At 41.7% G+C, this 24830-nt stretch overlaps 1 protein-coding gene and 1 long non-coding RNA gene across 7 annotated transcripts in view; one reads left to right on the forward strand and one right to left on the reverse strand.

Annotated features, from left to right (window-relative positions):
- LOC140844089 (uncharacterized) overlaps window positions 1-24830 on the reverse strand; it is a 79779-nt gene that overhangs the window by 17544 nt on the left and 37405 nt on the right. Inside the window, exons 2-3 of one of the 2 annotated variants that reach the window (XR_012122300.1) lie at window positions 17093-17166; window positions 14428-14689 (exon numbers count right to left, since the gene is read on the reverse strand). This is a non-coding gene — a long non-coding RNA (uncharacterized lncRNA). Of the gene's footprint in view, window positions 1-14427; window positions 14690-16382; window positions 16521-17092; window positions 17167-24830 lie in introns of those variants that run through there. The other variant, XR_012122301.1, reaches the window with a different exon arrangement.
- TMC7 (transmembrane channel like 7) overlaps window positions 1-24830 on the forward strand; it is a 63002-nt gene that overhangs the window by 3864 nt on the left and 34308 nt on the right. For 4 of the 5 annotated variants that reach the window (XM_073215509.1, XM_073215507.1, XM_073215506.1 and 1 more), the window contains exons 2-5: window positions 15212-15455; window positions 16312-16460; window positions 19268-19435; window positions 23331-23413. In XM_073215509.1, coding sequence (XP_073071610.1) covers window positions 15212-15455; window positions 16312-16460; window positions 19268-19435; window positions 23331-23413 — 644 coding nt within the window. The remainder of the gene's footprint in view (window positions 1-15211; window positions 15456-16311; window positions 16461-19267; window positions 19436-23330; window positions 23414-24830) is intronic. The other variant, XM_073215508.1, reaches the window with a different exon arrangement.

Here is a 24830-nt window from a genome sequence, read left to right on the forward strand (position 1 = left end):
TCACTGGGAGGATTTAATGAGATAAACATATCAGACTTAGCACCACACCTGGCAGGTGCTGGTAGCTGCTGTTGTTATTACTTCTGTTAGGGCCTTCTCCAGCCCTAAAATTATAAGATGCAGTGACTTCATGTGCTGTGCCCCTGTACTTCCTGGAGAAATGCTGTTAGATACTGTATAGTTATCCAATTATTCTTTGGGTTGCTTCAGTCCAATAGATTGTATTAAATTTGAACAAGCAACCATTCTTCCTGCAGTGTTTATTTTTTCCCCCTTACCTCCTAAGCCCATTCTTCTGGGTCACTCATCACTCTTAGAGCATCCTGGGAGGGGGAATCTTCTGTAGTTCTGGACACAGCTGGGGACTGTGCATGTCATCCTAGGCAACAGGGCTTCTTTGGTGAGCCAGCTATCTGACTTGAGTTGTTTTTCTCCTCTGTCTGGAGGAGTCTGAGTTCTGCCCAGCAACTCAGCCCAGATTAGGCCCAAAGGTCCAGCTTTTTTGTTTTTTTTCCAGGAAGTGAAGAATTTAGAGGTATAAAAGGGGGAAATGACTTCTCAGTGTTGTAACCTTTGATGCAATCTGGTTGCTTTTTAAAGGAGCAATGTTTGGGTGTGGGACCACCCCCAATCTGCAGGGCACCTCCGCCCCCCTGCCCTCAAGAGGAGGAGGGGTGGGGAGCTGACCCTGAGCCGTGAGCATGTGCCAGGCCTGGGATCTAGTGGCAAGAGAGGCAGACAAGGCAAAGGCTTCCAGGAAGCTTCCAGTCCAGCAGGGGAGATGCTAAACAGGTAAAGAGGAAACGAGAGTAGTTATGGATGACTGTAACTGCTGAGAAGGAAACAGGGATGAGATAGGAGAGGCAGGAGGGGCCTGCTTAGACAGGGTGCTCAGGAAGGTCTCTGAGGAGCACACTCCTGAGCTGAGGCCGAGAGATGTGAAAGAGCTGATCATATGAAGTGCATGTGGGAAAAGCCTTCAGAGGCAAGCAGGGCTGAAGGTGGGGTGTGTCCCAGAAAGCCTCAGACTGGAGCTCTGAGGAGGAGGAGACAGGATGAAGTCAGGCAAGCAGGAGCCTGTTCCTGAGGATCTGGTAGGCCCGGGTCAGCAGTTTGATTTTGGACTCAAACGTGTGGCTTCCTTGACTTCCTCACAGCAATTCAGTGAAGTAGGTGTTATTTGCTCATTTTACCTTGTGGCAACAGGCTTTCAGGATACTTGACAAGATACTGAAACAGGAGGACATTAGTGTTGTGATCTGGAGCTAGAGTATTCATTTGACAAATGCTTACTGAGCACGTATTACGTACAGGATGCAAGCTAATCTCCCAGGTCTCTGCCCTCAGGGATCAGACCTTGGCTCAACCTTGGGCCAAGTTCGTCTCTGAACTTTTCATATTGCAGTGTGAGAGTAATATGTAAGAAGAACCCATGAGATAAACTGTGAGGGTCACAGAAGGGAAATATATAAAGGGTTTGGCATAATCATGATATGTGGTAAATGCTCAGTAAAGGCTAGTTGTTACTGTTCCTTCTGGGAACACCAGAAATCCTTTTTGGAGAGATTCTCGCCAAGGAAGAGAAACTTCACAGAAGGAGTCATTTAATAAAGCCCATAGCAAGAAGCTGCCCCAGAGCAAACAAAATCTTCCTGTACATTTAGTTCATCAATAAGTAGTCAGAGTCATAGCCTACAGCCTTGGGCACTGCTCTAAGCCAAGGTCTGCAAACTACAACCCATGGGCCAAATCCAAGCACCGCCTACTTTTATAAATAATTTATTAGAACACAGTCATGCCCACTCATTTATGGATGTGGCTGCTTTCCTGCTAAACCACACAGCTGAGTAGCTGTGACAGAGACTGTGTGGTAATAAATATTATTTACTATCTGGCCCTTTACTGAAAAGGTTGCTCACATCTTTTCTAAGCACTTTAGATGTAATAGCCATCTAACCTCCAGCACGGCTGTGCCAGTGGAAACCACTATCCCCATTTTAACAGGTGGGAAACTGAGGCACAGAATGGTCAAGAAACTGGCCAGGTTACACAGGTGGCAAGTAGAATTGGATTTGAATCGAGGCAGCAGGCTGTGGGGGCTGGGCTCATCACCACCATTTCGCTTTGCCTTCTCAGACAGAATCACAGTGCCTGCCCCACGGACAGCTCTCCAGATGCCCCGCTGACTTGAAAACCAGGACACTTGAGTTCTGGGCCTACCATGGCTCCGGATACCCAGTCAGTCACTGCTCCCAAAGGTTGCTTGTTCCTGCTGTCATAAAGCTCTGGACCCAGCCAGTCCCCAAGCCCCACCCAGGCACCAGGTGGCATGACTCATGCAGGTCCTCCCAGCCCTGCAGTTCTGAAGCCTGGCAGAAGCCTGGCAGATGCAGGAGTCTTGCAAGGCCCCTGGTTCCTCCCCTCTCAGCCTAGGCTCAGGGCTCCTGAGAGTGAGGCCCCTGTATGTTGTCCATTAAATACAGTAGCCAGTAGCCAGATGTGACTATGGAAATGTGAACTTAATAAAGTCCAACAAAATTAAAAATTCATTTCCTCAGTCTGACCAGCCACATTTCAGTTGCTCAGTAGCCACATGTGGCTATTGGACAGTACAGCTATAGAACATTTCCATCATTGCAGAAGGACAGGGCAGCCTGATACACAATGCCCTGGTATGTGTTTAGCCATGCCAACCTGCACAGCTCAAGGACAGAAATCACCACAGGGTAGACAAGAGAGGTCAGTTAAATCTGAGTCAGATATTGTCATTCCTCAAAACCCCTCATGGCTCCCACTGTACCCAAGTAGAAGCCAAAGTCCTCATGGTCCACAGGCCCTGTATGGTCTGGCCTGCTTCTCCCCTGAACTCCTACCCCATCACTTTCTTCTCTGCTGACTCTCCCTCAGCCACCCTGGCCTCCTCTTTATTCCTCAAACTGCCTGGGCAGCTTTCCTGCCTCAGGGCCTTTGTACATGCTCTTCTCTCTGCCTTGGATGCTCTTCTCCCAGGTTACCACATAGCTTCTTCCCTCCCTTCTGGCTTTCCTCAAACTATCTTTGCCTTATTTTTCTCCATTCACTTCTCACCATATGAAATATATTGTTCTTACTTGTTTACTATCTGTCTCCTCTGACTGGAATCTAAGTCCCATAAAGGCAGGGGAATTTGTGTGTCATGTTCATATGCCCCAGTCTTAGACCAGTGCTTGGCTGGCACCTAGCAGTGGCTCAGCAAATGGTTTCAAGTGACCAAATGAGTGAGTGAATGAATGAATGGATGGGTGGGTGGCCTTTCAGCAGTAAGGCAGTAATGAGTCCCTGGTCTTGGAACACCTGCTGGAGTCATAGCAGCTTCAGCTAGATCCTTGGGACTGTGGACCCCTGGGTTAAGACCCTTGGTACCTGGGAGCACAAATTGGGTGCTGTACCTCCAGTCAGCATCCAAAATAAAAGAGTTCACCCACAAAATATGAGTGGAAAGAAGTCTTAAAAGTTCTGATATCAATGTCTACATCACCTTATTGGTAACATCAAACTGGGTGTGCATGAGCATTTGATCATTTTTTGATAAATAACAAAAAAAGCACAGTTGTAATAGGGCTGGTTTGTGTGAAACACCTGAGATAGGAAAAATGTAATAATATACAGTCAGCATCTCCATCAGTATTTTTTGCCAGCTTATTTTTATCCTCTAAATTTTTTTATTAAGGTATGATTGATAAACACTCTTACAAAGGTTTCACATGAAAAAACAACGTGGTTACTACATTTACCCATATTATCAAGTCCCAACCCATTCCCCAATGCAGTCGCTGTCCATCAGTGCAGCAAGATGCCACAGATTCACTATTTCCCTTCTCTGTGCTACACTGTTCTCCCCGTGATCCCCCACACCATGTGTACTAAACATAATACCCCTCAATCCCCTTCCCCCTCCCTCTCCAGCTGCCTTCCCATACCCCTCTCCTTTGGTAACCACGAGGTCCTTCTTGGAGTCTGAGTCTGCTGCTATTTTGTTCCTTCAGTTTTTCTTCATTGTTGTACTCCACAAATGAGGGAAATCATTTCGCATTTGTCTTTCTCTGCCTAGCTTACTTCACTGAGCATAATGTCCTCCAGCTCCATCCATGTTGTTGCAAATGGTAGGATTTGTTTCTTTCTTATGGCCGAATAGTATTCCATATCTTGGCTATTGTAAAAAATGCTGCGATAAACATAGGGGTGCATATGTCTTTTTGAATCTGAGAAGTTGTATTCTTCAGGTAAATTCCAAGGAGTGGGATTCCCAGGTCAAATGGTATTTCTATTTTTAGTTTTTGAGGAACCTCCATATTGCTTTCCACAATGGCTGAACTAGCTTACATTCCCACCAGCAGTGTAGGAAGGTTCCCCTTTCTCCACAGTCTTGCCAGCATTTGTTATTCTTAGTATTTTGGATGGTGGCAATCCTTACTGGTGTGAGGTGATATCTCATTGTGGTTTTAATTTTCATTTCCCTGATGATTAGTGATGTGGAGCATCTTTTCATGTGTCTGTTGGCCATCTGAATTTCTTCTTTGGAGAACTGTCTCTTCATATCCTCTGCCCATTTATTAATTGGGTTATTTGCTTTTTGGGTGTTGAGGCATGTAAGTTCTTTATATATTTTGGATGTTAACCCCTTGTCAGATATGTCATTTACAAATATATTCTTCCATAATGTAGGATGCCTTTTTGTTCTGTTGATGGTGTCCTTTGCTGTACAGAAACTTTTTAGTTTGATGTAGTCCCATGAGTTCATTTTTGCTTTTGTTTCCCTTGCTCAAGGAGATGCATCAGGAAGAAGTTGCTCATGCTTATTATATTCAGGAGATGTTTGCCTATGTTGTCTTCTAAGAGTTTTATGGTTTCATGACTTACATTCAAGTCTCGAATCCATTTTGAGTTTACTTTTGTGTATGGGGTTAAACAATAATCCAGTTCCATTTTCTAGCATGTAGCTGTCCAGTTTTGCCAACACCAGCTGTTGAAGAGGCTGTAATTTCCCCATTGTATGTCCATGGCTCCATTATCATATATTAATTGACCATATATGATTGGGTTTATATCAGGACTCTCTAGTCTGTTCCATTGGTCTATGGGTCTGTTCTGCTGCCAGTACCAAATTGTCTTGATTACTGTGGCTTTGTACTAGAGCTTGAGGTTGGGGAGCATAATCCTTTATTCTTCCTTCTCAGAATTGCTTTGGCTATTCAAGGTCTTTTTTGGTTCCATATGAATTTTAGAATGATTTTCTCTAGTTTGTTGAAGAATACTATTGCTATTTTGATAGGAATTGCATTGAATCTATAGATTGCTTTAGGCAGGATGGCCATTTTGACAATATTGATTCTTCCTATCCATGAGCACAGGATGTGTTTCCATTTATTGGTATCTTCTTTAATTTCTCTCATGACTGTCTTGTAGTTTTCAGAGTATATGTCTTTCACTTCCCTGTTTAGGTTTATTCCTAGGTATTTTATTCTTTTTGATACAGTTGTGAATGGAATTGTTTTCCTGATTTCTCTCTCTGCTAGTTCATTGTTGGTGTATAGGAATACCACAGATTTCTGTGTGTTAATTTTGTATCCTGCAACTTTGCTGAATTCAGATATTAGATCTAGTCATTTTGGAGTGGATTTGTTAGGGTTTTTATGTACAATATCATGTCATCTGCAAACAGGGACCGTTTAACTTTTTCCTTGCCAATCTGGATGCCTTTTATTTCTTTGTGTTCTCTGCCATGGCTAGGACCTCCAGTACTATGTTGAATAGAAGTGGGAAAAGTGAGCATCCTTGTCTTGTTCCTGATCTTAAAGGAAAATCTTTCAGCTTCTCACTGTTCAGTATGAAGTTGGCTGTGGGCTTGTCATATATGGCCTTTATTATGTTGAGGTACTTGCCCTCTATACTCATTTTGTTGAGAGTTTTTATCATGAATGGATGTTGAATTTTGTCAAATGTTTTTTCAGCATCTATGGAGATGATCCTTCATGTGGTTTTGTCCTTCTTTTTGTTGATGTGGTGGATGATGATGATGGATTTTCGAATGTTGTACCATACTTGCATCCCTGGAATAAATCCTACTTGATCATGATGGACGATCTTTTTGATGTATTTTTGAATTTAGTTTGCTAATATTTTGTTGAGTATTTTTGCATCTATGTTTATCAGGGATATTGGTCTATAGTTTTCTTTTTTGTGGTGTCTTTGCCTGGTTTTGGTATTAGAGTGATGCTGGCCTCATAGAATGAGTTTGGAAGTATTCCGTCTTCTTCTACTCTTTGGAAAACTTTAAGGAGGATGGGTATTAGATCTTCACTAAATGTTTGATAAAATTCAGCGGTGAAGCCATCTGGTTGAGGGGTTTTGTTCTTACGTAGTTTTTTGATTACCAGTTCAATTTCGTTGCTGGTAATTGGTCTGTTCAGATTCTCTGTTTCTTCCTGGGTCAGCCTTGGAAGGTTGTATTTTTCTAGCAAGTTGTCCATTTCTTCTAGCTTATCCAGTTTGTTAGCATATGATTGTTCATAGTATTCCCTAATAATTCTTTGTATTTCTGTGGTGTCTGTAGTGATTTTTCCTTCTCATTTCTGATTCTGTTTATGTGTGCAGACTCTCCTTTTTCTTGATAAGTCTGGCTAGGGGTTTATCTATTTTGTTTATTTTCTCAAAGAACCAGCTCTTCCTTTCATTGATTCTATTTTATTCTTCTTGATTTTATTTATTTCTGATCTTTATTATGTCCCTCCTTCTACTGACTTTGGGCCTCATATTTTCTTCTTTTTCTAGTTTCATTAATTGTGAGTTTAGACTGCTTATATGGGATTGTTCTTCTGTCCTGAGGTAGGCCTGTATTGCAATATACTTTCCTCTTAGCATGGCCTTGGCTGCGTCCCACAGATTTTTGCGGTGTTGAATTATTGTTGTCATTTGTCTCCATATATTGCTTGATCTCTGTTTTTATTTGGTCACTGACCCATTGGTTATTTAGGAGCATGTTGTGAAGCCTCCATGTGTTTGTGGGAGTTTTCATTTTCTTTGCATAATTTATTTCTAGTTTCATACCTTTGTGGTCTGAGAAACTGGTTGGTACAATGTCAATCTTTTTTAATTTACTGAGGCTCTTTTTTGGCCTAGTATATGATCTATTCTTGAAAATGTTCCATGTGCACTTGAGAAGAATGTGTACTCTGCTGCTTTTGGGTGTAGAGTTCTGCAGATGTCTGTTAGGTCCATCTGTTCTAATGTGTTGTTCAGTGCCTCTGTGTCCTAACTTATTTTCTCTCTGGTTGATCTGTCCTTCAGAGTTAATGGAGTGTGGAAGTCTCCTATAATGACTGCATTGCATTCTATTTCCCCTTTTAATTCAGTTAGTATTTGTTTCACATATGTAGGTGCTCCTGTGTTGGGAGCATAGATATTTATAATGGTTATATCTTCTTGTTGGATTGACCCCTTTATCATTATGTAATGTCCTTCTTTGTTTCTTGTGACTTTTTTTGTTTTAAAGTATTTTGTCTGATATAAGTGCTGTAACTCCTGCTTTTTTCTCTCTATTAGTTGCATGAAATATCTTTTTCCATCCCTTCACTTTTAGTCTGTGTATGTCTTTGGGGTTAAAGTAAGTCTCTTGTAGGCAGCATATAGATAGATGGGTCTTGTTTTTTTATCCATTCAGTGACTCTATGTCTTCTGATTGGTGCATTCAGTCCATTTACATTTAGGGTGATTATCAATAGGTATGTACTTAATTGCCATTGCAGACTTTAGATCTGTGGTTACCAAAGGTTCAAGGGTAACTTCCTTACTATCTAAGGGTCTAACTTAACTCACTTAATATGCTATTACAAACACAATCTAAAGGTTCTTTTCTTTTTCTCCTCCTTTTTCTTCCTCCTCCATTCTTTACATATTAGGTATCATATACAGTACTCTTTATCCCTTGATTAACTTTGGAGGTAGTTAATTTAATTTTGCATTTGCTTAGTAATTAGCTGTTCTACTTTCTTTACTGTGGTTTTATTACCTCTGGTGACAGCTATTAAACCTTGGGAACACTTCCATCTATAGCAGTCCCTCCAAAATAGACTGTAGAGATGGTTTGTGGGAGGTAAATTCTCTCAGCTTTTGTTTATCTGGAAATTGTTTAATCCCTCCTTCAAATTTAAATGATAGTCTTGCCAAATAAAGTAATCTTGGTTCCAGGCCCTTCTGCTTCATTGCATTAAATACATCATGCCACTTACTTCTGGCCTGTAAGGTTTCTGCTGAGAAGTCTGATGTTAACCTGATGGGCTTTCCTTTGTATGTGATCTTATTTCTCTCTCTGGGTGCTTTTAGGAGTCTGTCCTTATCATTGATCTTTGCCATTTAAATACTATATGTCTTGTTGTTGTCTTCCTTGGGTCCCTTGTGTTGGGAGATCAGTGGATTTCCATGGCCTGAGAGACTATCGCCTTCCCCAGATTGGGGAACTTTTCAGCAATTACCTCCTCAAAGAAACTTTCTATCTCTTTTTTCTCTCTCTTCTTCTTCTGGTACCCCTATAATGTGAATATTGTTTCATTTGGATTGGTTGCACAGTTCTCTCAATATTCTTTCATTCTTAGAGATCCTTTTTTCTGTCTGTGCCTCAGCTTCTTTGTATTCCTCTTCTCTAGTTTCTATTTCACTTATTGTCTCCTCCACCGTATCTAATCTGCTTTTAATACCCTCCATTGTGCTCTTCAATGATTGGATCTCTGACCGGAATTCATTCCTGAGTTCTTGAATATCTTTCCATACCTCCATGAACATGTTGATGATTTTTATTTTGAACTCCCTTTCAGGAAGAGTCATGAGGTCCATGTCATCTTTCTCAGGGGTTATATTAATTTTACTCTGTACCAGGTTCCTTTGGCATTTCATATTTGTATATGGCGCCCTCTAGTGCCCAGAAGCTCTACTCTCTGGAGCTGCTCAGCCCCTGAAGCAATGTTGGGATTGCAGGGGAGCAGTACTGGTGCCTGGGGGGAGGAAAGAGCTGTTTTCTGCTTCCCAGCTGCTATGCCTGTCTCCACTGCCTGAACCAGTGGGCTGAGCACACAGGTATAAGGCTCTATGCTTTGCATTTGTAGTTGCTGTAGGGTTTGCCAGTTTGCGAGCCAGGTGGGGCTGGCTGGGAGAAAGGTGCAGTAGGCTGGCTATCACGGAGGGGGTCCTTGGAGCTGTGTACTCATTCAGTTCCTCCCTCCCTTTCTCCTTCCCTCCCTTCCTTCCTTCCTTCCTTCCTTCCTTCCTTCCTTCCTTCCTTCCTTCCTTCCTTCTCCTTTCCTCCCTCCCTCCCTCCTTTTCTCTCCCTTTTCCTCCCTTCCCGCCCTGCCATTATTTATTTATATTATTTCATTCCCTACCTGCCATTATTTATTTATATTTCATTCCTTCCCTCCCATTATTTATTTCATTCCTTCCCTTCCATTTCATTCAACTCATTCATTCATTAATTCCTTCCTTCCATTTCCTTCATTCCCTTCCATTTCATTCAAGTCATTCATTCATTCATTCCATTTCACTCTTTCCTCCCATTTCATTCAATTCCTTCCATTTCATTCCATTCCTTCCATTTCATTCCATTCATTCATTCATTCCATTTCATTCCTTCCTTCCATTTCATTCATTCATTTATTCCATTTCATTCAATTTGTTCATTCATTCAATTCCTTCCATTTTATTAAATTCATTCATTCATTCACTCATTCATTCCATTTCATTCAATTCATTCCATTTCATTCATTCATTTCCTTCTATTTCATTTAATTCCTTCCATCATATTAATTCATTCATTCCATTTCATTCATTCATTCCTTCATTCATTCAATGGATGGGCTTCTGTGAGCAAGACACTGCCTTAGGCCCCAATGAGACTTAACCTGGAAGAATACCAGATAACAGAAAAGGCACTAAAGACTGCTCTGTGACGGGTAAGATTCCTCAAGGGAGGAACAACCTAAGACAGGCACAGTCGCAGGGGGGCCATCAGGTGAGAAATTGGGGATCAACAGAGGTGTGGCTCAGAACCTCATCCCCCCTGCTTTGAGAGAAATCTTCTGCATCCGTGGATGTTTTGCTGCCCTTGTCTAGCTTGGATTAATACTTAGTCCATAGGCACATACCTGATCATCTACATTTGCCCTCTTACAACACTAAACTATGTTTTCTACCTTTATCTTGCATCTACCTACCACTTCAGCATTTTATTAAAAATAAAAAAATAATAATAATAAAGGGAGAAATGTGGGATCAACATATAAATCAAGTATAAAAATCAAACAAATATTCATATTTGACCTGATTGTTTATAGTTCATAATGCGTGATCAAAACCAAAAGTTTCTGTGATGAGTGCCCTTGTACTGTTCACCATGTAAGAACTTATTCACTGTAAGAATTTGTTCACCATGTAAGAACTTGTTCGTTATGCTTCAGAAGATTGGGGACTGATGAGAATTAGGCTTGAGATGGATTAATGATTGTACATTGAGCATTGACCCCCCTATACTGAATTTTATTGTTGTTAACAACCATTTGATCAATAAATATGAGAGATGCCCTCAAAAAAAAAAAAAGACTGCTCTGCCCCGACATTTGCTATAATGACCCAGTCATCCTCCCACTTAAATAATCTCCTAATTGCTGAAATCCAGTTTTTGTTGGCTCCAATGGGTCAGCAGATTCTAGTTATTTCCAGATGAAGGCACCCCAATATCTGAAATATACTCCTGCCTCCCATGCAGCTAGTCAACAAGCAACCCACACACTGACTGTGTGACTAAAGTGGCCATGCTGATGACACTTTCAGCCAGACCAACTCAGGAGGAACATCTGACAATGACTCTACTGAGACATACTCTAGGGATGACAAAACAAACTCAAGAGGTGATGTGATCTCCCTGTAAGAAGCAGTTCAACCAAGGGTTTGACATCCTACAAGAAGCAGTTCAACCAAGGGTTTGACATCCAAGTCTTAGGCAAGCTGCCTTCTCCCTGGGCCTCAGTTTCTCTGTGGAAAAGCCAGGACAGTAAAGCCTGTACAGGTTGGAGTGAGATATCAGATGCTGGGCTCATAAGCCTGGGACTTTGGTTCTCCTTGGATGACAGCATGTGTGTGGTTCTATATGAAAATGGAGGAGGTAGATCATAGTTATAAAAATAATGATGCCTGTGTTCAAAGGCATGATTTATTATTTGAAGCTGATTAATTTCTCAAGAACATCTGAAGAGGAACAGTCATTCCTCTTCAATGATGGCCATTTTGAAAATACAGCTTTTCACTGGGGACTACCCTTATGAAATGTGAATAGACCTATTCTTCCTGTATGGCATTTTAGTGTTCACAAAGTGCTTTCAAATCCATGGCCCACCAAACCATTTCTTGGTGAAGAGACTAACTTTTGCATTTGACAAGCCTGTGATAGGATCCTAGTTCCAATACTTCCCAGCTGTATGAGTGGACAAGGCACTAACCTCTCCAACACTCAGTTTCTCCATCCGTTAAATGGGCTTATTCTATTTAAAGAGTAATTCAGAGTATTAAGTCTGGTGGTAATACATATTGAATACTTCAAATAGCCTGGCACAAGAACTCAATAAACCCTAGCCAACCTTATTCGTATTGCTTGGACCTTTGTCTTCACAATCACGCTGATGAGGTCCATGGTATGATATCCCCCATTTGTGACATGAGAAATGTGCTGCTCAGAGCTGGGCATTGTCTTGCCTGGGGTGGCCTGGCTAGTGGGTGACAAGCCAGCTCAGGCTCCAGCTCCAGCCCTCGGTTCCTGACCCCACATTACTGAATATTCAGGAGGTCACAGCTGCTCCATATTCAAAGACCTTTGTTCAAGATTAATAACAGCTCTTTGTTGCTGTCTGGAGAGTGGCGTGACCTCCAGCCAGGGCTGGACCCTCTATCCTCCAGGCCCTTCCCGCACCCCCCCATATTTGCTTTAGGGAGCCACATTACTAATGGGAGTGTCATATCCTCAGGATGTGCTGGGCCAGGGAAATGAAGGTTGAGTGAGATTTGCAGGCTCCCACTTGGTGGATGGCAGGACTCCAGGCACGTGTCTGTGTGTCATGTGCAGTGAGACAGCTTTTCTGTTTTGTGTGAACATGCCCGTCAGAGGCAAAGATTACAGAACTACCCTGTCAGATCCAACTTAGATCAAGGCCCTGGCTGGTTCCCTCCTCCCAGTGCTCCCTCGTTCTGTTAGCTCTAAGTATGTTTATACAGCCCACTGTGTGCCTGACACTGTGCTGAGTGTTTCTACCTAGATGATCACCTTTAGTGCTGGTAAGGTGACCCCAGCCTTGCAACCCATCCAGACTGAATCTTTAAAACATGGTCAGATCACATGCTTCAGCTCAGAGCCTCAGTGGCTTGCCATCTATCACATCCAAGGATCATACCCAGCTCACAAAGTCTGACTTGGTCTGGCTACAGCCTCCTCTCTGACCCCTGCTTTCCATTCTCCCCATCCCATTTGCTTACTGTTGCTAAACAAACTACTCCAAACATGATGGCTAAAGCTGTTTTATTCTATCAGCTGATGCTGTGCATCAGGAAATCAGCAGAGCACAGAGGAGATTATTTGCTCAGATCACTGCATGTGGTGTCTGCTGGGGCACAAGCATCCAGATGGCCTCTTCTTGGCAATGGTGGTGCCTAGCAAGGATGACCTGGAAGTCTGGGGACTGGCTGCAATGCCTTGCTGGGCTCATAAGCCTGGGACTTTGGTTCTCCTTGGAGGCCTGGGGCCTCTTCCTCTCCATGTGGCTGTCCTAGCAGCATAGCCAGACTTCTTACATGGCAGCTCCAGGCTCCTAAGAGCACTAAAGTGGAAGCTTCCAGGCCCTTTTAAGGCTTGGGTCTAGAACTGGCAGAGTGTTGCTTCTGTTGCATCTTTTGGTTAAAGCAAGTCACAGATCCAGCCCAGAAGGACTGATGTGCCACATAAGGGGCCACCAACAAAAGAGATTACCAGGTTCCAGTTCATTCACTCTTCTCCAGCCACATAGGCCTCTGTGTTCTTCTCAAGCATGCCATGCACACCTAGCCTCAGGGCCTTTGCACTTACTGTTTCCCTCTCCTGGGATGGTCTTCCCCAAATATCCGTAGTGCCCATGCCCTCCCTATATTTATCCTCAGCTTAAATCCTGCCTTAATAGAGAGACTGTACCTGGGCTCCAACTTATCAAAAACAGTGTACCCCACCCATCATCTCTGTCGCCTTATTCCACTCTGGTTTTTTAATTGCTATCTCTTGGCATAAAATTCATGCCTATTTATTGTCTGATTATCCCCTGCCTCCACCTCAGATTATAAGTGCCCTATGAGTAAAGCATTTGTTTTGTTCACTGCAGTATCCCTACCTCTAGGTCTGATACATAGTAGATATGTTTGTTGAATGAATATTTGACAAGAGGAAACAGCTCAGAGAGGTTATGTAACTTTCTAGAAGACACACACAGCTGAAAATCCACAGAGCTGATAGTCAAACCTAAACAATTTAGCATCCAACACCAAGTCATAAAAGCTTTGCTGCCTAATAGAGGAATTACTTAGGTACTTAAGGCTGCCTCCTATTTCTCCTGTTTCCTGTTTGTCTCCCCTGAAAGTGTTCTTCCCACAACTAAACTCACCCACCTTGATCACCCATCTAGAAGGCGATATCCCTCACCTCCAACCCAAAGCCCTTGCTCTCAGACTGATGCAGGAGGTACAGCAAAACTTAACTTCCACCTGTGGCCTGATGGGAGTCGAGCAAATAGAGATTTTTGAGTCAGGCAAACCTGTTTGTTTCCAGCCCCCCACTCACAGGCTTTTTGTGCATGGACAAATTAGGACTGCCATCCATTCACTCATTGATCCAATAAGTATTTAATTGAATTCCTGCTCTGAGCTCAGGATGCTGCTCAGGCCCAGGTTGCAGTGGTGAGGAAATCATCACAGTCCCTGTCCTCTGAGAACTTACAGCCTACAGGGGGACAGATGTACTCACATAGTCACACAAATAAGTATTTGAGTGCTGTAAAGGACTTACTGGGTGTGGGAAAATGTGTGACAAAGCACCTGCAATAGTGTAGTGAGGCAGGGACATCTGAGTGGGAGCTAAGAGGATAAAGAGGCAAGTTCATTCCAAGCAGAGGGAACAGCATATGCAAAGGCTCTGAGGAGGAGGGAACATGGGCACATTTTAGTATATGAAAGATTCTAAAAATGTATGGTTGGAGTGCAGAGAGCCTGAAGAGCTGGAGAGGAAGAAGGAGTCGGATCATGCAGGGATTTGAAGACCAGGGCAAGGGGATGGGTAGCCCATCAATTACCGTATTTTCTCATCTGTAAAGTGGGGATATTAATAGTACCTACCTCAGTCTGTGTGCATATCTGTCGTCTGCTGGGCAACAACTGGCTGTAGGCTGGTTTGGGATGGTCTAAGATGGGGCGATCACCCCTACTCCACATGGTCTCGTCCTCCAGCAGGTTAGCTTGGGCTTGTTCACATGGTGGCATCCAGGGTCCAGAGAGCAGCAGAAGCCAGCAAGGCCTCCTTAAGCCAGGCTTAGAACTGGCACAGCATCATTTCTGCTGCATTCTGTTGGTCCAAGCAGATCACAGGCCAGCCCAGATCCTATGAGTATGTGTGAGGCACTTAACAGTGCATAGGAAAATGCTCATAAACACTACTATTATATTGTTGTTGATCTTGTTTTTACTGTGTGTTTGTACAGTACTTTATGCTTTTCAAATGTTATCCCATGCTTCATTATTCTCTATACTATGTGAAAGAAGTTGGGGCGAATATTATTAGCCTCAATAGACAGTGAAGAATATGAGTTCAGATAACTGCCTACGGCCACACATTTAGATGGTGGATGCAGCCAAACACTGTAACTCAGATAACATGTAACTTAAAGCATATTTGCAAACATGTCTGCTGAAAGTGAACCAATTTGCAGATGATTTCATTGTCATGAGCACCATTCTGGTAAATAAAATAATTAAGATACAAATGTTTTTGTCAGTCGCCCAGGCTAGTGACTACCTGCAAGGTTTAGTTTTGGTCTCTGAGATCCAAGCCTTATATACAAGTTTTGTTTTTTGGTTCCCAAGTTCACTGAGGTGAATAATGGTTTTCTTCTTTCTTATGCAGAGAACCTCTCTTTGGACTCCAGTTGCTTTTCTTCTCCACCTGTGAATTTCCTTCAAGAATTGCCAAGCTACCAGTCTATTGCACGCAAAAGGACAACCATCCCTTCCCGAGACAAGCAGAGTGGCACTTTGCTAAAGCCAACAGACTCTTACAGCTCCCAACTGGAGGGAGGAATCACTGAAAACCTCAATAGCCAATCAATTCGAAAGTATGCACTGAACATTTCTGAGAAAAGGAGGCTAAGGTTTGTTCAGTAGTCATCTGGGAGGCATATGATAGATGTTTTGGACAGAGGTGTGTTTTTTGCATGGAATGCATTTCCTGAAGAGTTCCCATAATTAAAAGTTTACTACTTAGGGTAAGCTAAGCTGCTGTGACAGTTACTCAAACATGTAATTGCTCAACATATTAGAAGTTTATTTCTTGCTCAGATAAAAGTCCTGGGGTTTGAGTCAAGGGGGAACTTGGCAGTCGTTCAGGGACCCAGGCTCCGCTCCTTGCAACTCTGCAATCCCCCAAAGCCTCATTGTTGTTTGCAGTTACCCCATTTCCCCCTCCCCTCTGTCCTTGCCAACCACTAACCTGTCATTCTGGACATTTCATATAAATGAAATCTTGTAATACGTGACCTTTTGTGCCTAGCTTCTTCTATCTAGTAAAATGTTTTCAAGGATCATCCAAGCCTCAGCATATATCAGTACTTCATTCCTTTTTATGGCTGAATGATATTCCATTGTATGGGTAGCCCTCATTTTGTTTAGCCATCCATCCATTGATGGACATCTGGATTGTTCCACCTTTTGGCTATTGTGAGTAGTGCTGCTCTGAACATTCATATACAGTTTTTGTATGAGACCGTTCTCAATTCTTTTGGGGTATGAAATTTCTAGGTGTGAAACTGCTGGTTCATCTGGTAATTTTATGTTTAAATTTCCAAGGAATGGCCAAACTGTTTTCCCTAGCAGCCGTGCCACTTTACATTCCCACCAGCAATGTGTGAGGGGCTCCAGGTTTTCCACGTCCTCTTTGCTGGGGTTTTATTTGATGCTGAGGCTTGGTGATACTGCCATTGTCACTGACATGCTCATTTTGTAACACAGGGATATTGAGGAGGCCCAAATGAAGTATTTATCTGAGTGGGACCAATGGAAACGGTATAGCAGCAAGTCTTGGAAGAGGTTCATTGAGAAGGCTCGAGAGATGATGTCCCACCTGGAGCTGTGGCGGGAGGACATTCGCAGCATAGAAGGTACCAAAGCCCACATTCTTCACACGTTCTTCACACGTTCCTCGCAGAAGTCTCCTATGTCTGGGGAAAAGGTCCAGATTCCTTTTCGCTAACTGCCAGCTGAAATTTAGCAGTTCCTTTCCGATAAATTCGAGCAACAAACCCCAGTTAGGATTAGAACCTGTGTCTCTGTCACCAGGAAAACCATAGCTATTTTCCCATCCCTTCCAGTTGTAGTGATCTTGGAATACCATGGTGCTCATCACTATTTCAAAATTATAGCAATTAGATCTGCCACTAGATCTTCTTATTTAATGTGCTAATGAAGATGCTCATGTATTATTCTGTCACAAATTTGGTTTTCAATACTATGATCATGTATCTATCTGTACTTGGTGTATTTAAAACATTATTCTGAGATGGGGTTCATTAGGCTTCACCAGGCTGCCAAAGGTGGCCCATGTTCCTGGAAGTTCTTTTGGGGTATGAAATTTCTAGGTGTGAAATTGCTGGTTCATCTGGTAATTTTATGAAAATCCCTACCTTCCCAAAATGGTAAGAAATAGAACACAGTATTGCATTCGTCAGCTCTGGCTACCATAACAAAATATCATAGACTGAGTGGTTTAAACAATGGAAAGTTATTTTCTTACAGTTCTGGAGACTGGAAGTTCAAAACCAGGCTGCCTCCTCACCATGTCCTCACGTGACCTCCTCTTTGTGCACTCTTGGGGAGAGAGAGATACATTAGAGACAGTGGGTACTCTGGTAGCCCTTCTTACAAGGACAGTAATCCTATCATCAGGGCCCACTCTCATGACCTCATCTAAACCTAATCGCCTCCCAAAACCCCACCTCCAGATACCATCACATTAAGAGCTAAAGCTTGTGAATTTGGAGGGGACATAACTCAGTCCATAGCAAGTATACAAAAATAGGAAGTTGTACCAAAAAAATATAAAATCAAAACATTTGGGTGACATAGCAAAGCCAGGGGTAAAATACCTCTTAGGATTTTAGTTTCTACCATAAAGCAAAACAGTTTGCAAGCATCTCCTTGAATCTGCTAAAATGAATTTTATTAAGTTTGTAAGGAACATGGCAGGAAAAATGGAAGAAATGTTGTCCCCATTATTACTATTTTAAGACCTATTGAATACCATTGATAATCTATCCAATGAACTGTCTTTTTTATTGTTGCTTTATTGGGGGAATGTAACATAATTACAAGGGACTTCATAGGCTTACTTGAAACTTCGACCATCTAGTCATACTTTTGTTTTGGGATCTAGTGCAATATCATGTTTGGGGCAAAATAATAAAAGCTAATCGTTATTGAGCCTTTATTATGAACCAGATGTTGTGTTATTTTTTACATCTTATCTCAGTTAATCCCTATTAGAACATTTCATATATTTGTATTTTATCATTTGTATGGCTCAGAGAGGTTAAAATACTTGCCCAAGTTCACTCAGCCAAGATGAGGCAGAACCAGGATTTGAAGCCAGGCAGTCAAGTTTCAGAGCCCAAGGTTATAGCTGCCCTGCCCGGCTTCCTCTCTCTTATTAAGTGGTGGCCTTTCTGGAGATTTTTGTTTAGAAAATGGCTCGTGTGTTGGAGCGTAGGTTCTCCCTGGGCAACTGGGACCTTGGTTTTCTCTCCAGTGACTCAGCTCCTGTAATTTCTTGGCTGGCTAGGTACTCATTAAGTAGGAAGTGGAGGTTGCTAGTCCTCTGAGACTGAGGAAAAGGGTGCTCCTTATCACAGATGCTATTCAACATTGTCCTGGAAGTCCTAGCCAACATACAATGATGTGGGGAGGAAGGAAAATGACAGGAAAGGAAGAAATAGGATGTCTTTTTTTTTTTGCAGAAGACCCAGTTTGTAGGTAATAAAAAATAAAAAATTATTGAAATTAATGTGAATTCAGCATGGTTGCTAGATACAAGTTCTACATAAAAAACCAGTGGTATTTCTACATAGCAGCAACAGACATTTAGAAAATAAAAACTTTTAAATGATACAATTCATAATAGCATCAAAAAAACAAAATATCTAGGAATGTATCTTTAGAAAGGTGTTCAATGATTCTGCACAGAAAACTGTAAAATACTGAAATTAAAGAACCTAAATATACTATGTTCATGGATTAGAAGACTCAATATTGTGAAGATGTGAATTTCTGTGCTCAAATTCACCTCTATTTTTCATGTAATCCCAATCAGAATCTCAGCAGATTTCATGTGCGTGTGTGTGCATGCATGCACATGCTTGTATGCGTGAAAATCAATATGATGATTCTAAGATTTATATAAAGATGTGTAAAGCTAAGGATACCTGAGGAAGAACAAAGCTGAAAGACCTATAGCATCATTTATCAAGTATTGTTAGAAGTCTAGAGTAATGAGAGAGCCTTGTATTGGTGAACAGACAGATAAGTTGACCAACAAAACAGAATAGAGAAATCAGAAACACATTCATACACTTACAGTCAATTACAAAAGCACTACTGCAGTTCATGGGAGAAAGAATAGGTGTTTTAATAAATGGTGCTGAGTCAATTAGATATCCTATGAGGTAAGATAAATGTTGAGTTCTCCCTCATACCATTCTCAAATAGTTAATTCAAGATTGAGTGTAGATTTACAAGGGAAAGTTTAAACCATTAGTAAGTAGAAGCTTAATACCAACAGTAGAAAAAATTAAACATTTCTTCCTCTCTCTCCTGCCATGGTTCTTCCAACTTCGGCCCTCCGTGGCTGACTGAATCAACAGCGGGTAGTAGGTCAATACTCCTGGTCAATGATGTCTGGATTTCTTTTTTCCAGGGAAATTTGGCACCGGAATTCAGTCCTATTTCTCCTTCTTGAGATTTCTGGTGTTGCTAAATTTGGTGATATTTCTGATCATCTTTATGTTGGTTTTGCTCCCAGTCTTGCTCACCAAATACAAGGTCACCAACAGCAGCTTTGTGTTCATTCCCTCCAAAGACACTGGTGAGTCTAAAGCCTGGTTTGCCATGAAGAGTGTTCTTGTCACCATGTACCTAGATATACTACTTCCTTCTCTAGGAGTCTTTATATTCTCAGTCTTATATGACTGTATTAGGAAGGGTTAGGTTATGCTGCAAAAACAAATGACCACATAACTCTCAGTGCCTAATAACCACCAAGGTTTCTTCCTCACTCACAGTACATGTCCATCACTGTTTGGTGGTGACTTTGTTCCATAGTATCTTCACTCTGGAGCCCAAGCTGATGGAGCACTCTTTATCTGGAGCACTGAGATTCATTATGTCCAAAGAAAAAAGAGCCATGGCAAATGTGCTGGTTCCTAAAGCTTCTGCCTGGAGATGACCAGATCTCACTAGCCAAAGCAAGTCACTCTGCCACTTCTGAGTCAGCAAAGCATTTGGGAGGAGCATGGCAGGGTAGGACAGAGGAATATTTAGTAAACATAATACAAGCTACTCCTGTGACTTTATTTCAAGGCTTTTATCTCCAATAATGGTGATGCTCAGGCCTCCATTTATTAAGTCATGTGCCAGAGTCTGTGACAAGTACTGGACCATGTTTTCTTACTGAATTCTCAATGTAAGTGAAACCTTCTGGGCCTCTGGTTTATTGAAACAGGGAGAGTTCTGCCATTCCATAGACATTTATTGAGTACCCTCTAGGTACCAGGCTCTGTGCTAGGAGCTGAAAGTAGATGATCTGAGTTGGATCCAGGCCTCTCCAAGTCCTGACCTCATGCTTTTGCCACATTACTCCTTCCCCAGAAAAAGCACCCTCTAGAATCACTTCGGGGGCCCTAAAGATTCCTCCTGATTATATCTGTCTCTTTAAAAATTCTATTACACTTAGAAATAAAGTAACATGGAAAACCTGACTTCATTCAGAGCACTCATGTTAAGTGCCTACTGTGTGCTAGATGTTACATTCTCATTTTCTGTGTCCACCTTATGGATAAATATTACCTGCTTCTTTGTGAAACCTGGGTTCAGTTTGAAGGCCTAGCTCTGCTAGTTGATTACAGCCTCATTTTCCTTCTCCACAGAGGGGAGGTGGTAACTGAAACTGAGACAGTTACTTCATTATTCAGGTAACACCTCACTATTTAATTCTTAAGTCATTAATAATTCTTATTTGTAAATTATAAATAATTGAAAAGAATAAGATCCTATTATTAATATGGAACATAAATAGCATAAATTATTTAAGCAATACTCAATTTTAAAATGAGTATTCAAGTAAGGTAATATGTGTAAACAACTTTACACAGTGCTCAGCACATGGAAAGCACTCAATAAATGACAGCTGTTATTATTATTTTTTAATATTCTCTCTTTCTAGAAGAACTGAATGCCATTCTCTCTCTTATGAATCTGGAGCCTGGGCACTTAACCACTAGACTCAACTGCCTGTTCCCTTCTCCCTCAGCTGTAAGCAGGACCTTGGTCTAGGGGAGATTTCTTGTATTGGTGCACAGACAGATAAGTTGACCAACAGAACAGAATAGAGAAATCAGAAACACATTCATACACTTACGGTCAATTACAAAAGCACTACTGCAGTTCATGGGAGAAAGAACAGGTGTTTTAATAAATGGTGCTGAGTCAATTAGATATCCTATGAGGTAAGATAAATGTTGAGTTCTCCCTCATACCATTCTCAAATAGTAATTCAAGATTGAGTGTAGATTACACTTAATTCAAACATTAAGAAATGTTTGTTGAATGAATCAATGAACATATGCATGGTAGAGTTCTGAAATGGTAAACCTGGAGGTAGCCTTGGAAGATAAAATGGAGTTGGACTCTAAGCATGGTCACTGTGCGTCTCTTTTTTTGTCATCACTATTTTCTCCTGACAATATCCTCCCACTGTGTGTACATGTTTTCTTTTTTAACTTACCTAGGGAGCTCTGTCCCTTAAGGAAAGGATCAAAAGTCTCTCCTTTGTCTCACCTTCCTTCCCCTCTTCATTCCTTCAACAAGTGTTTATTGAGCACCTACTGTGTGCTGGGCCCTGAGCCAGGCTTTGGGGTTACGGCAGGGAACACTGTACCTGCATCCACAGCATTAATGAAACCAGCAGAGGATGGGCATTAGGGGAGCGACCACAGGAAGAAGTACATAAGATCTGAATTTAGCCATGCAGGAAAGGATAAGGTCCTATGGGGTCACACAGCAGGACACTGGAGGGGTCCCCAAAGCCCCCTGTGAAGGTACAGACATTTAAGCTAGCGCCGGCAGGTAAGGAGAAGGCAGCAATTGAAGAGCTCAGAAAAGTGTCTTCACACAGAGGAACAGCATCTGCAAAGGTCCAGAAGTGGGAAAAAACAGCATACTAAAGACACGAAAAGCCTGGCACAGCAGGATGGCAAACTTCCTGTAAAGATCCAGATAGTAAATAATTTAGGCTTTGCAGGCTGTATAGTCTCTGTTGCAGCTATTCAACGCTGCCATTGCATGGTACAAAAGCAGCCACCGACAAAGGTCATGAAAGGCTTGGCTGTGTTCTGGTAACACTGTATTGACAAAAACAGTTGGTTGGACAGATCTGGCCCACAGGCCATAGTTTGCTGAGCTCTAGGCTTAGAGGACAGTGAGTGAGGAGCAAAGTGGTAGGCATCATTCCATCTTCCTGACTCCTCCAAACAGAGTGACTCTCTCCTTCTCTGCATATAATACCATGTTCATACAACCCTTTGAGGGCCTTATATAAACCTAACTGCTACTTGTCTTTCTCTACCACTTGAGGTGAGCTTTTCAAGGGCAGGACCTCCTCCTTACTGATCACTTTATCTCTAACATCTACCTGGTGCATAGTGATTAAGAAATGTTTGTTGAATGAATAAATGAACATATGCATGTTAGACTTCTGAAGTGGTAGACCTGGAGGTAGCCTTGGAGGAACTGGTTCAACTCCCTTATTTTAATAAAGGAAAAACTTAGGCCCAGAGAAGGGTGGTTGATTGGATTATTTCCCTGAATTTGTTTCTCCCTTATAATTGTGACTTTGCAGGGCCTACCACTATTGGCAGAGAATACAAAACTTTCTGCTCCATTGGTACTGCACTTGGCCATGTGACTTGTTTTGCCTAGTAGAGTATTAGCTTGAAGTGGTTTGGTGTGGTTAGCTTGCCTTATGAGAAGAGTGTCACCCAGGTAGTCACTGCCTTTTCAGCCTGGGCCCCAGAATGAAGTCGTACAGAGCAGACCTGAGCCAACTGGAAGCCTAGAGTTCATCCTGGCTCAGCCCAAATCAGCTGAACGACCTCAAACTGTAGATCCATGAATGAGAAAATGTTTGGTATGTTAAATTAGAGACTTTGAGGTGATTTGTACACAGCAATAGCTGACTGATACAGAGGAGATGAATGAGGTCTTCACAGATAAGGTAGTGTCACTAAAATTGGTACTCAATTTCTTGGTTAATTATGCATATATAAATATTTGTATTTTCCAAGTGAAAGTGAATGTTTATTTATACACAGAGATCTTTTAAAATTGGATGTGCTTAAAATAGAGTAATAATTACATCAATCACATATTCCAAAACATGAGCCCACGTGAACCCCAAAACACAAACTACCAGTGTGAGCAGCAAACATTTACTGTAAGTAGACCCACACACACAAAGTGTATTTAAAACACATATTCCCAGATGTCTAGGGATAATAGTGAAAGGGGAAAATGTGACTATACTTGGTGCCTGGGGGTTTGGACTGCAAACAATCACAAATTCACAAACACATCCGCACATAATTATAGAGGATACATTTGAATGTATGTCCATTTACATGCATTACTATACACAAATTATGATAGGCAAGTTAGAGAGACTGTAACACTTTTTCCACTAATGATGTTCTTTTTGTTTCTTACAGATATACAATGCACAGTATATCCAATAAGTAGTTCTGGACTCATTTACTTTTACAGCTATATAATAGACTTGCTGTCTGGGACGGTAGGTATCTAACATAATTCTGTATCTGGACTTTCAAATACTGCAAATAAGTTAAAGATTGACTTCCTGAATGACTGCAGCAAGAGCCAAACACAAGCATTCACACAAGTACCAGTAAAAGAAAGGATTTGCAGCGACCTCATCAGCAAGGATTATGTTCACCTGCCCCCTGCTAGAACATACAAGAAATACGCTTTGTCACTTTGAGCCACTGGCCTTTTCCTAGTCTCTGCTACCTTCTTAACTGACCTGCAACAAAATTCCAGATTCCCTCACAGAAAGAAGTTTCAGTGAAAATAAACTCGGATAGAATTTATTTAATTTCTCTGACATTTAAAAACCTTACATCTTGGGGTCCTAGGCCACCAGGATGAGAGCCATGGCTCTTCTCCCTAGAAATTATGCACACAGACATGTATGATGTACCAGGTGCTCACATGTGCCCATACATGTGTGTGCACATATACCACACTTGTGCAGATACATTCACATTTCCTGAAATTCCTTAATAATCTATTAACACCAGGTGAACACCCCTGCTCTAAAGTGGAATTAATGTCACCCTTCTTATGGTACTTCCAAAAGGTTTTTTTTTTATGTTGTCCTAAAAAAAAATGACTCTTTTGTGTGTGCTTTCATTTCTTTATCCCACTTTTTTCAGCAAGGTTGCAGCTATGCAAAATGGACATCTCTGCCCTCAAGACCAAGGTGTTTCAACCTTGGCTCTATTGACGTTTTGGGGCTGCCTAATTCTTTGGTGTGTATGGTGGAGGAGGGCGCCCTGTGCAATGCAGGGTGCTCAGCAACATCTCTGGCCTCTCCCCGTCAGATGCCAGCAGTAGCCTTGCAGTGTGACAACCAAAAATGACTCCAGGCATTGCCCAATGTTGCCTGGGGACAGAACTGCCCCTCCTTCAGAACCACTCCTTTAGATGTTTAAAAAAATACAAATATATGGTGATGGATGGTACCTAGACTTTTAGTGGTGATGGCATTATAGTACACATAGATGTTGAAATATACTCTTACGTACCTGAAAATGTATATGTTATATACCAATTTTACCTCAATAAAAAAATACATATAAAAGTATCTTCCTGAAAGTTATGGTCTTACAATGCCATGTCATTGAACTTCTTGAGTTTGTCCAGTGCATTTGATTTTGAAAAAGTGATATTTACATCTCTGATCTTATGTCTTTCTCAAAACAACTGAGAGGAATTGTCAGGTGGGTGTAAATGTCCGCTATGCAAATGAGAAAACTGAAGCTATGCAAACTGCAAGTAGAAAAGAAATTCAGGGACTCACCCAAGGTCAGACTGCTAGTGAAAGCAAAGTGGGATCAAATCCCAGAACTGCCGCCCCATTTCTTTAGATTAAATACCACAAGAGAAGCTTCTCTGTAGATCTCAGACAC

Source organism: Manis javanica, chromosome 10 (assembly GCF_040802235.1).
Source record: "Manis javanica isolate MJ-LG chromosome 10, MJ_LKY, whole genome shotgun sequence".
Classification (NCBI taxonomy): domain Eukaryota; kingdom Metazoa; phylum Chordata; class Mammalia; order Pholidota; family Manidae; genus Manis; species Manis javanica.